We start from the raw sequence: 14,750 nt of genomic DNA, 5'->3' as shown, positions 1-14,750 counted from the left end.
CTCCTTACACAATGTGCATGATAATAAAGTTGGGCCATTTCCTGCACAAATCCAGGTTCTCTCACCCCCTCACCCCCCTCCCAAAAACCACACACACAAACTCACTATCCTGCTGGTAATAGCTCATCCAAAGTGACCATTCTCCCTACAATGTGCATAATTAAGGTGGGCCATTTCCAGCACAAATCCAGGTTTTCTCACATCCCCCCCACCCCCATACACACACAAACTCACTCTCCTGCTGGTAATAGCTCATCCAAACTGACCACTCTCCAAGTTTAAATCCAAGTTAAACCAGAACATCGGGGGGGGGGGGGTAGGAAAAAACAAGAGGAAATAGGCTACCTTGCATAATGACTTAGCCACTCCCAGTCTCTATTTAAGCCTAAATTAATAGTATCCAATTTGCAAATAAATTCCAATTCAGCAGTTTCTCGCTGGAGTCTGGATTTGAAGTTTTTTTGTTTTAAGATAGCGACCTTCATGTCTGTGATTGCGTGACCAGAGAGATTGAAGTGTTCTCCGACTGGTTTATGAATGTTATAATTCTTGACATCTGATTTGTGTCCATTTATTCTTTTACGTAGAGACTGTCCAGTTTGACCAATGTACATGGCAGAGGGGCATTGCTGGCACATGATGGCATATATCACATTGGTGGATGTGCAGGTATACGAGCCTCATTTAGAATGATAATTTACCATTATTGATGATCAACCATGATTGATTTTCATTAATAATTATTAATAATATGTGATGATGTAATCTGAGCTCAGACTTGGGAGAACAGAGACCTTGGATTCTTCTATTCCTGGCTTTGTCAAAGACTTACTGTGTGACTTCACACAAATCATAGAAATAATGTAAGATGAGATAAGGAAGCAAAAATGGGTCCTGAGAAAACTGTACCCATTGGGTTCAATTTTAATCATGATTGCGGGCCGTTCTGGGCTTGGGCTTATTTTGTGTCTGGCTAGGAGGCCAACATTAGACTAGTTAGGAACATTATTTTCATAGATGTGTTTGCAAAGCAGAGACTAGAGATGGATTTAGGAAAGTAGCTGTAGCTATCTAAAAGTTACCATTGCACTTGCGTTGGTCTAGGATATTTGTCAGACAGAAGAATAATTGACAGCTGGTGTAACTGAAATAATCATTGCCTGCCCGCAGCTAAGGGGCTGATCACAGCAAGTACCACTAAAATTCTAAAGAAAATGAATGACTAGCAACAAACCACAATGGAAGAAAGCCAGTCACAGGAGGAAAGCTTAATAGGAAAGACAAAGCAGACTGGTTTCAGAGTTGTAGCCCTGTTAGTCTGTATCAGCAAAAACAATGAGGAGTCCTTGTGGCACCTTAGAGACTAACAAATTTATTTGGTCATAAGCTTTCTTGAGCTGCAGCTCACTTCATCGGATGCTGAGCTGTAGCTCACGAAAGCTTAATGCTCAAATAAATTTGTTAGTCTCTAAGGTGCCACAAGTCCTCCTTTTCTTTTTGCGCAGTTGTTTCCATTGCAAAGTGGGTATAAAGTGCTACCACTCCGATCTGGTGGCAAGTTTACATTCATTTTGTCCTGGTGAAAATGACAGCACCAGGTGCAGGGTAAAGGAGAATCAAACCCAAACCTGAACAAAGGACAAAGCAAACTAGCCCTAGGGAAAATTAGGAGTTTTGCTTTTCCCCAGTGGGACAAGTCCTGGAAGTACCCAAGCTAGTTACTGTGATGTATTGAAAACTGTGTTAAAATTATATGCTACCACTTTACATTCTCAGGGTTTCCTGGTCCTGCTTGCAGGCCAGAGGGCTCTGTAAAGAGGTGTGCAGTCTAGATTTCAGCAATCTGTCTGCAAAGAGTCAGCCTAGAACAAGGTGGGATGACTTCTGCCTCTCTGTCTGAGGAGCAGTTTGCTTTCTCTCTCTCTGTTTTTTGTTCTTGAGTGTTCAAGTTCTGGATTTTAATAAATAAAGTAATGTAACGTCGCAAGCTGCTTGAAGGATAAAACCATAAAATACTCCAACTTCCCTCTCTATATATGACTTGGATGTAGAGTTACCAAGTTAGATCCTAGTTATCACTGGTAGTATGTTGGTGGGACAAGGGGAGAATATTATCCAAGGCTCAGAGGAGACAGGCTACCCAGGGCTTGACAGTGTCAGGGAGAATCCTTGAAGTTCCTCCTAGATGCTGATGGTGTAACCGTTTGTACTAAGGAGCCCATTCACCTAAGGAGAGCTGCACCACAGCGGTGTTGGAATATACCACTCTGAGTGATTTCCCTTTCAGATTTACATGGTTTTTCTTCTTTGAGTACGGGGAGTTCTCTGCTGACCCTCTATTCTCTCAATGGCCCAGATTCCCATAGGTATTTATGCACCTAACTCCCATTGAGTTAGGATCTGGCCAATATCTCTCCAGCCCTGACCAACAACATGACTTGGGCCCAGATCAGCAGGAAAAGATCCAAAACCTTCAAGCTGGCCTGTGGAAGCCTGAGAGGGAAGTTACTGAGAGTGGTAAATTCCAACACCCCATTAGGCTCCTGTGCAGGTGGACATTAGAGTCCTATTACAATGAATGAAGTCAAATGACAAACCTGCTTCCTTATCTAGCTTCCCTGTTTATGAGCCCATTAAAGCTGCTTGAAAACTGGCAGTTTGTCTCCAGTGAATCACCACTTTAGTTGTATCAGAAGAACTGTGCGGCCCAGACCTGGATCTCTCTGAGCCTAAAGTCTTTCCAGCAAAGATGGGGTTGATACTGCTGGAATGGGGATAGGATGCAATTGATCGAACGCTGTACCTTATGTAGCTTGCTGGTTCCGTTTCTGTTAACGCCCGAGGAGAAACTTGTGCTCCTAGGTTTCATGGATCACGAGGTGCGTGAAGGAAGATGATGGGCTCCATGAGAACCAGAGCCAAGGAGGCACAAGGGGACACATGCAAAAAGGTGTTGAGATGGAAGTGAAGGGAAATATACAAGGGATTGTTAGCACCCTAACAATATCTGTCTCTAAGCTCACTATTTCCTTGCGCTCTTCCATCTGTCTGTATCCACCGGGTTCCTCTTGTCTGGTACAGACTGCAAGCTGTTTGGGGCAGCTTGTTAGCTTTGTGTCTGTACATCGCCTAGCACAATGGGGTTATGGGTCCGTGGTTGGGGCTCCAAGGCGCTACAAGATATAACTAATAATAAATAATAATAGGGCAGCAATGGCTGGAGAATTTTCACTTAGCTACTATGAATTATTACACTTCTGCTACTGAATTACAGTGCAATCATCAACTATAATTCATTGATTACATATTTAACTGTCGATTTAATTTATATGTAGCCTTATCTTTTGTATCTAATTTTTATATAACGTTTTAAAAAGGACTTGATCTAAGACATGGGATGGAACAACACAGTCTTGCATGAAGTTATTCCGTAGCAGCAAACCACAGCAGATGGTAAGAATATAACTTTTTAGATGCCACCCAGGATCGTTTTGAGAAGGAGCCTTCATTGAAAGTTCTGCTGATTTAATGCTGCAGCTGCAGCCGCCGATAGGGAGGGCCATATCCTCAGCTGGTGTAACTAATTGGGCATAGCTCCACTGAAGTCAACACTGATAAATATTCAGACAAGGATCTGGCCCCAGGCCATGCATGAGAGATAAAGCCCAAAAGATTTGTATAAAGTGCCGATGCATACAGAACGCGTCGTATTATTTATTCATTTGAAAGCACCCACTGCTGTATTGTGCACCTCACAGTGAAAACAAAAGGGGCAGATTTTCATGCAAATTATCATAGTTCGATCCAGCTGAGGGTCTGCCTCAAAGAGGAAACGATCTGCCTACAACTTGGCCCTACCAGTAAGGGGTATAAACAGACTGAGGGGGAAAGGTGGGAGGAGAGGAAGGACAAAGGTGCCGATCAATGTCTCATCTGATCCCCAGCCAGTGCTGTCAAACATCTTATCTAAGGCGCACTTGTGAGCTGGCTGACATATCTGCTCAGGGGAGTTGGGTGTATAAGATACTACTCTACTCTCCCCTGCGGGGGCCGTTCACCGTTACAGGTCAAAGTGCAACTGGGAGAACCACCACCGTGGGGCTGCTACTGTCAGCTCCCTTGCAGATAGAGGAAGAGTGGATCGAGCCCTGAATCTAACCCCAACCCCAACGCACTGGCCAGCACAGAGGAGGAAGTCAGCTGTGCCACAAGAAGAGCTGGGATAGCTGACTTCCCCCATGGAGCAAGCCGGGAGCAGCTGACTCTGCTCCTGGGGCCCCATCCTCAGTGCACATTGCTAGGTGCCAACCCAGCCCTTCGTGTCTGGTAGGGACTGGGGCAGAGAGTTGCTAGATAAAGCTGCACCTGGAAAAGACTAATAAGCTAATGCTGGTAAACTGCTGAAAGCAACTGGAAGGTGCGGTGAGGATTGTTTCTGCCTGCCAAAGGGTGACGGGTCATTTTTTGTGGGGGGGGGGGGGGTCCAGTGCACCTCTGAGTAATTACCTGGTTTAAGGGAAAGCATCTGGGCCTCATAAAGGGAAAGGAAGAGAAAGATGCTGCTAGAAGAAGCTGTTTAGAGTCAGCCGAAGGGCCCTGTAGGAGACCCTGAGGGACCTTGAGTGTGGAAGATGGGGTTCGCCTGCTGATTAGAGAGAGCTGAAGAAGGCTGAGCTGGCGAGGAGAAGGGCTGCTTGGTTAAGAGCTGACTGGCACAGAAGACTAGGGTTGCCAACTTTCTAATTGCACAAAACTGAACATGCTGGCCCTGCCCTGCCTTCCCTGAGGCTCCGCCCCTTCTCCAAGGCCCTGCCCCAACTCACTCCAGCCTGCCTCCCTCCGTCTCTTGCTCTCCCCCACCCTCACTCACTTTCACTGGGCTGGGGCAGCAGGTTGGGGTGTGGGAGGGGGTGAGGTCTCCGGCTGGGGGTGCAGGCTCTGGGGTGGGGCCATAAATGAGGGGTTCAGGGTGCAGGAGGGGGCTCCTGGCTGGGGCAGAGGGTTGAGTGCGGGAGGGGGTGCAGACTCTGGCTGGGGTTGGGCTCTGGGGTGGGGCTGGGGATGAGGGGTTTGGGGTGCATGAAGGTGCTCCGGGCTGGGGCTGAGGGATTTGGAGTGCAGGGGCGGTTTCCAGGAGGGAGTTTGGGTGTTGGAGGGGGCTCAGGGCTGGGGCAGGGGGTTGGGGTGCAGGAGGAGGTGCGGGGTCTGGGAGGGAGTTAGGGTGCAGGAGGACATTCTGACCTAGGGTAGGGGGTTCAGGGTGCAGGGTCTGGGAGGGAGTTAGGGTGCGGGTGGGGGTTCTGACCTGGGGCAGGGGGTTGGGGTACCAGTGGGGATGCGGGGTCTGGGAGGAAGTTAAGGTGCTGGAGGGGATTCTGACCTGGGGCAAGGGGTTGGGGTGCGGGCTCTGGCCAGGCGGTGCTTACCTCAGGTTGCTCCTGGTCAGCAGTGCAGCAGGGCTAAGGCAGGCTCCCTGCCTGCCCTGGCTCTGCACTGCTCCCAGAAGAGGTCAGGGGCTGCGGATCCAGCGCTGGGGATCGGGGCAGCATGCGGAACTTCCCTGATTGCCCCTGCGCCTAGGGACCAGACACGCTGGCCGCTTCCGGGGAGCTGAGCAGAGCCAGTGCTGATCGGAGCCACCAGGGTCCCTTCCCGTTTGAAAACCAGATGCCTGGCAACCCTATAAAGCACCCTTTTATACTGCCCCTTTAAGTGAGCAGGTGTGCCTGCCCTTTGTTATTAGAGTTCTCCTTCCGGGCATGTCGCAGCTGTTGTACGATGATCACAGGACGATGGTCCTGATTTTTCTCTTGCTGAGGACCTGCTCTGAGGGGTGTTGAGTACTCTTAACTCCCACTGACTGTAATAGAATAGCTGTGGTTGCTCAGCACCTTGCAGGATCAGGCCCTTACACCTGAAGGCAAGAGCCCTATTGAGGAGAGCACTTATGGATGTTCTTAAGTCCACCCCCCAGTCAGGACAGCACTTCAGAACATGCTTCAGTCCCAAGGACCTGCTTCCATCCCCTGGGACTTAAGTACATGCTTCAACATCCACTTAAGGGAGGCTTTCTTGAATCGGGAGCTGAGCCTGAGTGTGGATCAAAATTACCTTCATGGGGTGCGATCCCACTGCAGTCAAAGAAGTAAGGCCCAGATCCACACAGTATTTAGGCTCCTATTGTCCCTTGATTTCATTGGAAGTTCTGAGCATAATAAGTGTACAACTGGAGTGAGATCAGGTGCCCCCAAGGACCAGAAAAATCTCTCTCTCTCTCTGCGCAGTTGCTCTGTGTTCAAACTGAAGGGACACAACTAGCCACTTAATCACCAAAACAAATCCTGTAAGGTTCATGCTGTCTGCAAAATCTATTTTCGTTCTTGGTCTCACAAGTTGGGCACCTGGGTATAAAAATACTTTTATCTCGTTCTCCATCCTATGAGAGACAAGCTCGTGTGTGAGGCCTGGCTAGTGGGAATGAAATAAGACAAACCTGGTTAGGTCAGAACTTTAGGCATCCAGATTTGAAAGTTAAGCACCTAACCCCATATTTAGACACTTAAGGTGACATTTTCAGACGCACATATAGGATTTAAGAGCTTCAGTCCCGGATTTTTACAGTCATTGCTGGGCTCAGCATTCCAATGCCTAAGTCTCCTTTTCAAAAGTGATTTGCGCCCACCGTCTCAGAGGTATTTCAGCATCTAACTCCCATTGATTTCCTCCTAAATGCCTTTGAGGGTCGGGGCCTTAGGTCCTTTTGAGAATCCCATTGGGGCTGATCTGCATCTTTAGGTGCGTTAGTATCTTTAACAATCTGGCCTGAAGAGCCCAAGTCTCTTTTGAAAACGGGACTCTGCTCCTACATCTCGTGACATTTTTTCCTTTGAACTTATTTAGGTGCTAAAAACCATAGGGCCAAGATTCATGATTTTTGTGAGTTTGAGACAGAGCTTCGTTTTCAGAGTGTGGATTGCTCACCGCTTTCTGATACCAGGCCACTGTAGGGTATCTTTGGGGCACTGAGAACTGCTAGTCCCATTTGAGAATGCTGGCCTAAGTGTTTGACTTGAGTAAACCAAGTGTAAAAAATGTTAGCATCCTTGCTTGCTATTCCCCCGTCTGATATAGGCCCACTCAGCAGCGATGCACCGCCATTTGCCGGGCAAGTTAAATGCAGCGTAGGCCTTAGTCAGTCAGACCGTGGGTGCCAGTGGCAATGTAGGGCGACTTGCACGGATGATGACATTTGCTGGGTTGTGTAAGACCAGGGTAATGTATACCACGGGGGTGGTCTATCTGGACCAAACTCAGCTCTGGTGTAAGCAGGTGCAATACCTCTTTAAACCCAGGGTTGTGAGTTCAATCCTTGAGGGGGCCATTTAGGGATCTGGAGCAAAAATTGGGGATTGGTCCTGCTTTGAGCAGGGGGTTGGACCAGATGACCTCCTGAGGTCCCTTCCAACCCTGAGATTCTATGATTCTATGAAATCTGTAGGATGTGTGTTCACTTGCACTAAGGGGGAATTTGTCTGGGGGGACTCCAGGGTAATGTCTACTCTGCAGCTGGCATTGTGCCTCCCAGCCTGGATAGACAGGCTCATGTTAGTGGGCTAAAACGCAGTGTGGACATTGTGGGATGGGCAGTGGCTAGCCACCCGAGCTGGGACCCAGGGGATCAGACAGGTTTAGATGCAGCTGGCTAGCCTGAGCCACCACCAGCTTGCGCGGACCTAGCGCCCGTCTGTCTGCCAGGGCTGGGAGGCTCGCTCCCAGCTGCAGCGTAGCTGTACCCATAGAGAACTGCGTGAATTGCATGGGTTCCGCGATCGACTAGAAGATCCACTCTGCCATGCAGGCGCTGGTGGTGGGTTGGTAGGGGGAAGCTGCAGTACTGTGTTAAGGGAATTGTTAAACCTGGGAGGTATCACAAAAGGAAGAACCATCTCCATGGATGATGGGAACGTCCAGAATTAGAACAGTTATTAAACAAGAGCCTGGGGAGGGATACAAATCCACAAGCTTCAGGGTTTAAGCCAGTTCCTAACTATTGGGGATGGGGGTAGGAGGAAACATTCCCAGGGCAGGTTATGCCTTAACTGCCTACTGCAGCACCTTCCCCTGAAAAAGCTGGTCCCGGCCACTGTCAGGCAGAGGACCCTGGATTAGATGGGCCCTCTTCTCTGATCTAGCCTGGCAGTGACTGCGTTCTTAAGTGCGGTGGGGATGTGGTTTGTTAATGCATTAACATTCCATTTTCTGGAGTCGTGGGTTCAGAAGCTGGCTTGCGGTGCCTTTCAGCCCCTCCTGTATTTTTCTCTGTATTACATGAATCTGGCTGTGGTGTATACAGCAATTGGCAGAAGAACTGCCGGACTGAAAAGCAGGATTTTCGCAGAGCTCTCAGAGTGGGAACCCTGCACCGTACCCACCTCCAGGATCCCCAACTCCAGCTGACGCTGTCAGAACCTCACTTTCATCAGCAATAAATATCCCATGATTTACCTGGCGTTTAGCACCTTCTTTCCATCCCCACTCTCCCAAAACACTGATATTCAAAGCAGAGGGGTGCCTGGAGACAGACAAAGCACAAGCCCACTTCTCAGACCTGCCTGGCCTCTCCCATCTCCGCTTGCCTCTTCCCTCGATTATACACAGCATTTGCCCCACAATTGCTGTTTTCAGCTGCCCCAGGGATGTGTGTGAGTTTCACAGTCACAGCACAGCAGTCCACAGTGAGTCCTTGCCCCCCTGGCTGCTCACACTCACCGTGTTGTAATACTCCGCGATGACCTCAGAGTGCTCAAAGTTGCCTTCGCACCAGTCGACTTCGGAGGTGAGGTAGGTGAATATGCTCGGCATTTTGGGGCTCCCTCTGCCAAGGGAGAGAAGCTGGTTAGGTTGTTCCCGGAGAGGAAGAGTGCACTGCACACCACTAGGGAAGAGGTGAAACCTGCTCTGCCTGGCTGCCCTCCTGTATCTCTATTCACGAGCACACACTACATCAGCCAGTTTGAGCAAAAAACCAACATCCAAGCCCTTGGCAGTCACGCTGCTTGTAAAACTAGGGTGTGCCACTGGGTTAAACTAGAGATAAACCCAGGTCCATTCACCTGCCTGCTTGTTTTTTAATTCAAACCAAGGGCAGGGCCAGATCCAAAATCTGCAAATGGACGTGCTCCTTATGCTGCAAGCCAAAATCCTGGATCCAAACTCCCCCACCCTTGGGGGATGGGGTTTGAAATCTGGATCCAGACTTTATGGCTTGAGCCCCATCTCTAATTACAGCAGAGAGGAGAGAAAAGGCGAGGCCCCTTTTCTCCCCTTCACTACCATCCCCTGCTCCCCAGTTGCAGTTATGGGAAATTGATCATGTGAGCCAGACACACCTCAGCCTAAAGAAAGATAGGAAAACACCAAGGCTGTGGGGAAGTTCCTTCCTGACCCCAAATTTGGCAACCAGTGAAAAACCGCCATGGTTAAGTGTCCCAGAGGCCAGATTACTCCTGCTTCAGAAAAGGTTTGAAATTGTCAAGGTGTTTTTCAGTCGTTCGGCCCCTTTAGGTGTGTAATTTACGTTCAGCAGAGCTGGGGTGTGGCTGGGCCCCGTCTCTGGTTTCTATGGAGCTGAGCAGGCATTCCTCCTGGTTTTTCCACCCCTGAGAGATGTAGCTGAGTCAACCTCACTGTTTAGTGTAGACCTGGCTTAAGTCTCCTTCTCTTCCCGACGTGCATCAAATTGCAGAATGTGTCTTCCTTGTCCCTTGCAGCTCAGGAGCTGCATGGCATTCTAGAAACTCCCCAGATATAAGCACTAAAACAGCTGCCAGCATCACTGGTCATCTCTCTCACCAGACATAGAATCATAGGACTGGAAGGGACCTCGAAAGGTCCAGTCCCCTGCCCGCATGGCAGGACTAAGTATTATTTAGACCATCCCTGACAGGTGTCTGTCTAACCAGCTCGTTAAAATCTCCAATGATGGAGATTCCACAACCCCCTACAACACAATTTATTCCAGTGCTTAACCACCCTGTCAGGAAGTTTTCCCTAGTGTCCGACCTAAACCGCCCTTGCAGCAATTTAAGCCCATTGCTTCTTGCCCTATCCTGAGAGGTTAAGGAGAACAAGTTTTCTCCCTCTTCCTTGTAACAACTTTTTAAGCACGTGAAAACTGTTATGTCCCCCCTCAGTCTTCTCTTCTCTAGACTAAACAAACCCATTTTTTTCAATCTTCCCTCATAGGTCATGTTTTCTAGACCTTTCATCGTTTTTGTTGCTTTTCTCTAGATTTTCTCCAATTTATCCGCATCTTTCCTGAAATGTGGTGCACAGAAGTGGACACAGTACTCCAGTTGAGGCCTTATCAGCATGCAGTAGAGCGGAAGAATTACTTCTCGTGTCTTACTTATAACGCTCCTGCTAATACACCCCACAATGACATTTGCTTTTTTTGCAACAGTGTTATACTCATATTTAGCCTGTGATCTACTATGACCCCCAGATCTCTTTCCACAGTACTCCTTCTTAGGCCGTCATTTCCCATTTTTATGTGTGCAACTGATTGTTCCTTCCTGAGTAGAGAACTTTGTATTTTCCTTATTTGAATTTCATCCTGTTTCTTTCAGACCATTTCTCCTATTTGTCCAGATCATTTTGTATTTTAATCCTATCCTCCAAAGTACTTGCAACCCCTCCCAGCTTGGTATCATCCGCAAACTTTTTGAGTGTACTCTCTGTGCCATTATCTAAATCATTGATGAAGATATTGAACAGAACCAGACCCAGAATCAATCCCTGCGGGACCCCACTCGTTATGCCCTTCCAGCCAGACTGTGAACCACTGATAACTACTCTCTGAGAATGGTTTTCCAACCAGTTATACACCCACCTTATAGTAGCACAATCTAGCCTGTATTTCCCTAGTTTGTTTATGAGAAGGTCATGCGAAACAGTATCAGAAGCCTTACTAAAGTCAAGTTATACCACATCTACCACTTTCCCCCATCCACAAGGCTTGTTACCCTGTCAAAGAAAGCTATCAGGTTGGTTTGACAAGATTTGTTCTTGACAAATCCATGCTGACTGTTACTTATCACCTTATTGTCTTCTACGTGTTTGCAAATTGATTATTTGCTCCATTATCTTTCCAGGTACAGAAGTTAAGATGCCTGGTCTGTAATTCCCCGGATTGTCCTTATTCCCCTTTTTATAGATGGGCACTAGATTTGCCCTTTTCCTGTCCACTGGATTCTCTCCCGTCTTCCATGACTTTTAAAAGATAATCGCTAATGGCTCAGATATCTCCTCAGTCAGCTCCTTGAGTATTCGAGGATGTATTTCACCAGGCCCTGGTAACTTGAAGACATCTAACTTGTCTAAGTAATTTTCAACTTGTTCTTGTTTCAACCCCATAATTGTTCCGCTCCTTCTCCCTTCCAAGTTCACATCATTTTTGCTGTTAGACAGAGGAGCGTCTTGTTTGGAGAAAAATGCAGAGTTAGTTACTTTTCAGGGTTGCATGAGTTCTGCTCATTGGGTTTATCCTTGTAAATCAGTCAATTACTAAGCAAAGCTACAAACTGCTCTAGGTCAGTTTGAAGTGGGGATCAGGGTCATCACTAAGGGTGAAATTCACCCCTGCGCAGGCCTCTAGCAGAAGATCAATGCATCACTTAAGTCCTGGTTATGTGGAACAGAGGCATCATGCTGCAGCTCTATGCAGGGGTGAATCTCTGCCTTAGTGCACATCTTGAGGAAAATACCTTCCCTGGCAGTAACATTGTGCTCTCAACCATCTAGGAGGGATTTTCACCTGACCATTCATAGGTCTAGCATCCCCAAACTAGCCTGATGACTGCAGATGCTGTGTTTTGAAAAAGGAGGTGGTGGAAAATTCACCCCCTTTTATCCCGCTCTTCCAAAAAGCCAAAGGATCTCCTACTCCCAAGATGGGCATCATCACTTTCATAGTCCTCTCCTGCTCATTTTTAAAAGCAATTCTGTGTTTTTTGTTTGTTTGTCTCACAGCTTAGAAGTTGAGATGCAGGGACACATTTAGACTTTGGCAGGTTAGAAATTCTGTGCATCCAACTGCTTAGATTTCCTTGGAACTGGTCCAATCTGGCTTGTTTTGGAGTCCAGTGGAGGGCAACAAAAATGATTAGGGGACTGGAACACATGCCTTATGAGGAAAGGCTGAGGGAACTGGGATTGTTTAGTCTACAGAAGAGAAGAATGAGGGGGGATTTGATAGCTGCTTTCAACTACCTGAAAGGGGGTTTCAAAGAGGATGGATCTAGACTGTTCTCAGGGGTAGCAGATGACAGAACAAGGAGTAATGGTCTCAAGTTACAGTGGGGGAGGTTTAGGTTGGATATTAGGAAAAACTTTTTCACTAGGGGAGTGGTGAAGCCCTGGAATGGGTTCCCTAGGGAGGTGGTGGAATCTCCATCCTTAGAGGTTTTTAAGGTCCGGCTTGATAAAGCCCTGGCTGGGATGATTTAGTTGGGGCTTGGTCCTGCTTTGAGCAGGGGTTGGACTAGATGACCTCCTGAGGTCCCTTCCAACCCTGTGATTCTATGATTCTATGATTTTGTTTGTTTTTAAGGCATCCTAAAGGGTAGTTTAAACACAGCACTCTGAGTTTTGTAAAACATTAGTTACAAAGCATGGGATTTTCAGAAGCGCCTGAGTGTTAGGAGCACCTGGTCCATTCCCTCGCGTGAGACTTTTGGTCAAGATGCTCAAAAGTGACTGCAGTGGTGTGGGAACAATTTTTATAGAGAAGATGCTGAAGGTGGAGACCATGTGTTTGAGTTGTTATTACTCCTTCAAGCCAGGAGTTGTGGCAACACCCACTCATTCCAGCATCTAGGAGTGACTGGTTTTTGGGAATGCAACTATAGATGCCATAAAGGGGCCTGATTTTTCAGAGCGTGGGATAGCCCAAAATGACTAGTCAATTTTTAAAACCTTAGTCGTTGCTCCTAAGTCACATAGGCACGTGTGAAAATGGCACCCAGAACCTAATGGCTGAGAGGCAGGTACCCAATATCCACAGAAAATCAATGAGTTGGGCGCCTTAGGTGCCATTGAAAGCTCCAGCCAGTGCAAACAGAATTCCCTCATAGATGTGCTATGTAAATGTTTTTCAGGAGTTAAATCTTCTCCTACAGTAATCACTGGAAACGCCAATTCCATAGATTTACATTAGGCTCCCAGGCTGAAACTGACTAGATACATAACAGAAACTAACGCTTCTAGTTACACTTCCTTAGCTCTGAAAAGTCTAAAATGTGGAATAATAAAACTTGGCATTGACATCGTGCTTTAAATCTTCTAAACACCCAGCAGGCATTACGTTTGATTGCTTTCTTTTTGCCTTTTTCAGGTTTAATAATCTAAGAGTGAAGGGAATGTTTCGGGGGGGGAGGGAGGGGTGGGAATAGTACAATTTGTATCTTGATCATGTTCCTTGAAATTAGGGACCCAAATTCTGCTGCCACTAACACCAGTGAAATCCAGAGTAACTTCACTGAGTACATGCAGTTTCTCAGATTCATACTAGTGTAAGTGAGACCTGAATTTGATTTATTTGCATCTCCATGGGAAAATTCAAAGGGAGAGAAAATAGGAATGTAATATTAAAACAAACAACTTCTCACTTCATCTATTGTACCGTAATAGCAGACAAACTGGGCTGTGAATAAACATCTGTCCCTTATTTCGCTCCAGGTTAGCAGACTATGTTTAAGATACCTCTACCTTAATTAAACTCATGCTGTTCCTCAGTGAGAGTGGGAATGCAACTCTGGAAATAAAACCAAACATTGGAGGAGCAGATTAAAGTTATTAGTGGGTCTCATTCTCCATGGCCCTGCATTTTGTGTGGTCGTTCAGGCCAAAGCAAAGTGGATGTAAACTAATTCCTTCCTGATCTGGCAGCAGTTTGCGCTCACTTTTGCAGTGGTGTAAATGACTGCACCAGCTGCAGGGTAAGAGAGAATCAGGCCCACAGTGTAGATAATCCATCTCCCAGCAAACTAAGCCTTTGTCAACTATTAGCATGAGGGAAGTACAGAAAGTCCAGGTGAAGAAATCCTTAAAATAAAACAAAGTGAAAGGGAAAAGAAAATCTAAGCAACACTACTGAATGAAGCTCTAGGTAGCTTGCTCACCTGCTGTTTGCTTCTTAGATGGGTCTAGCTTACCTGTATTTCCCCTCACACGACCCAAACCTGCTGTCACACCGAGCAGCCAGACATCGAGAGCCTCAAGGTGCTTCTGGTAACGCTGGAGTCACTTACAACCTGCCCTGCCCCTCTGGTTCTAAAGGAGCACCCACTATGTGAGGTCATCGAGAGCAGCAGCCAGGAAGCATGAACTCACTATTGCTCCATCTCTGGGATATGCCACTAGAGGAGAAGGCAGCACCCTCTGTCCAGACCTTCCAATGTGCTTGCCAAAGAGAACAGGTTGGCTGGAGGGTTTAAATCTCTAAGCCGGAAGGTTGTGGGGAGGGATGGAGAACGTGAGCTGGAAAAGTAGATGCAGCTGTAATCAGAAACCATTTCAAAACCTCTGTGCCTGCATACATATGCACACAGACATTACAATCTTTTATTTTCCATGGATATGATAGAGGCTGTCCTATTCGGATTTGCTGGTACAGCTGCTTTTTTTTAAAAAAATGACTCTTTTCACCAAAACAAAACCCAAAACTTTGAAGTTGTTTCCATTTTGCAGTT

At 47.1% G+C, this 14,750-nt stretch overlaps 1 protein-coding gene across 1 annotated transcript in view; it reads right to left on the bottom strand.

The window, feature by feature from the left end:
- ACER1 (alkaline ceramidase 1) overlaps window positions 1–14,304 on the bottom strand; it is a 36,998-nt gene extending 22,694 nt beyond the window's left edge. Inside the window, exons 1-2 of the mRNA XM_073324222.1 lie at window positions 14,214–14,304; window positions 8,770–8,875 (exon numbers count right to left, since the gene is read on the bottom strand). Coding sequence (XP_073180323.1) covers window positions 8,770–8,862 — 93 coding nt within the window. The 5' untranslated portion in view covers window positions 8,863–8,875; window positions 14,214–14,304. The remainder of the gene's footprint in view (window positions 1–8,769; window positions 8,876–14,213) is intronic.
- Between the last annotated feature and the right edge of the window lie 446 nt (window positions 14,305–14,750).

This window comes from Lepidochelys kempii, chromosome 25 (assembly GCF_965140265.1).
Source record: "Lepidochelys kempii isolate rLepKem1 chromosome 25, rLepKem1.hap2, whole genome shotgun sequence".
Taxonomy (NCBI): Eukaryota; Metazoa; Chordata; order Testudines; family Cheloniidae; genus Lepidochelys; species Lepidochelys kempii.
This window is presented reverse-complemented; position numbering and strand designations above follow the sequence as displayed.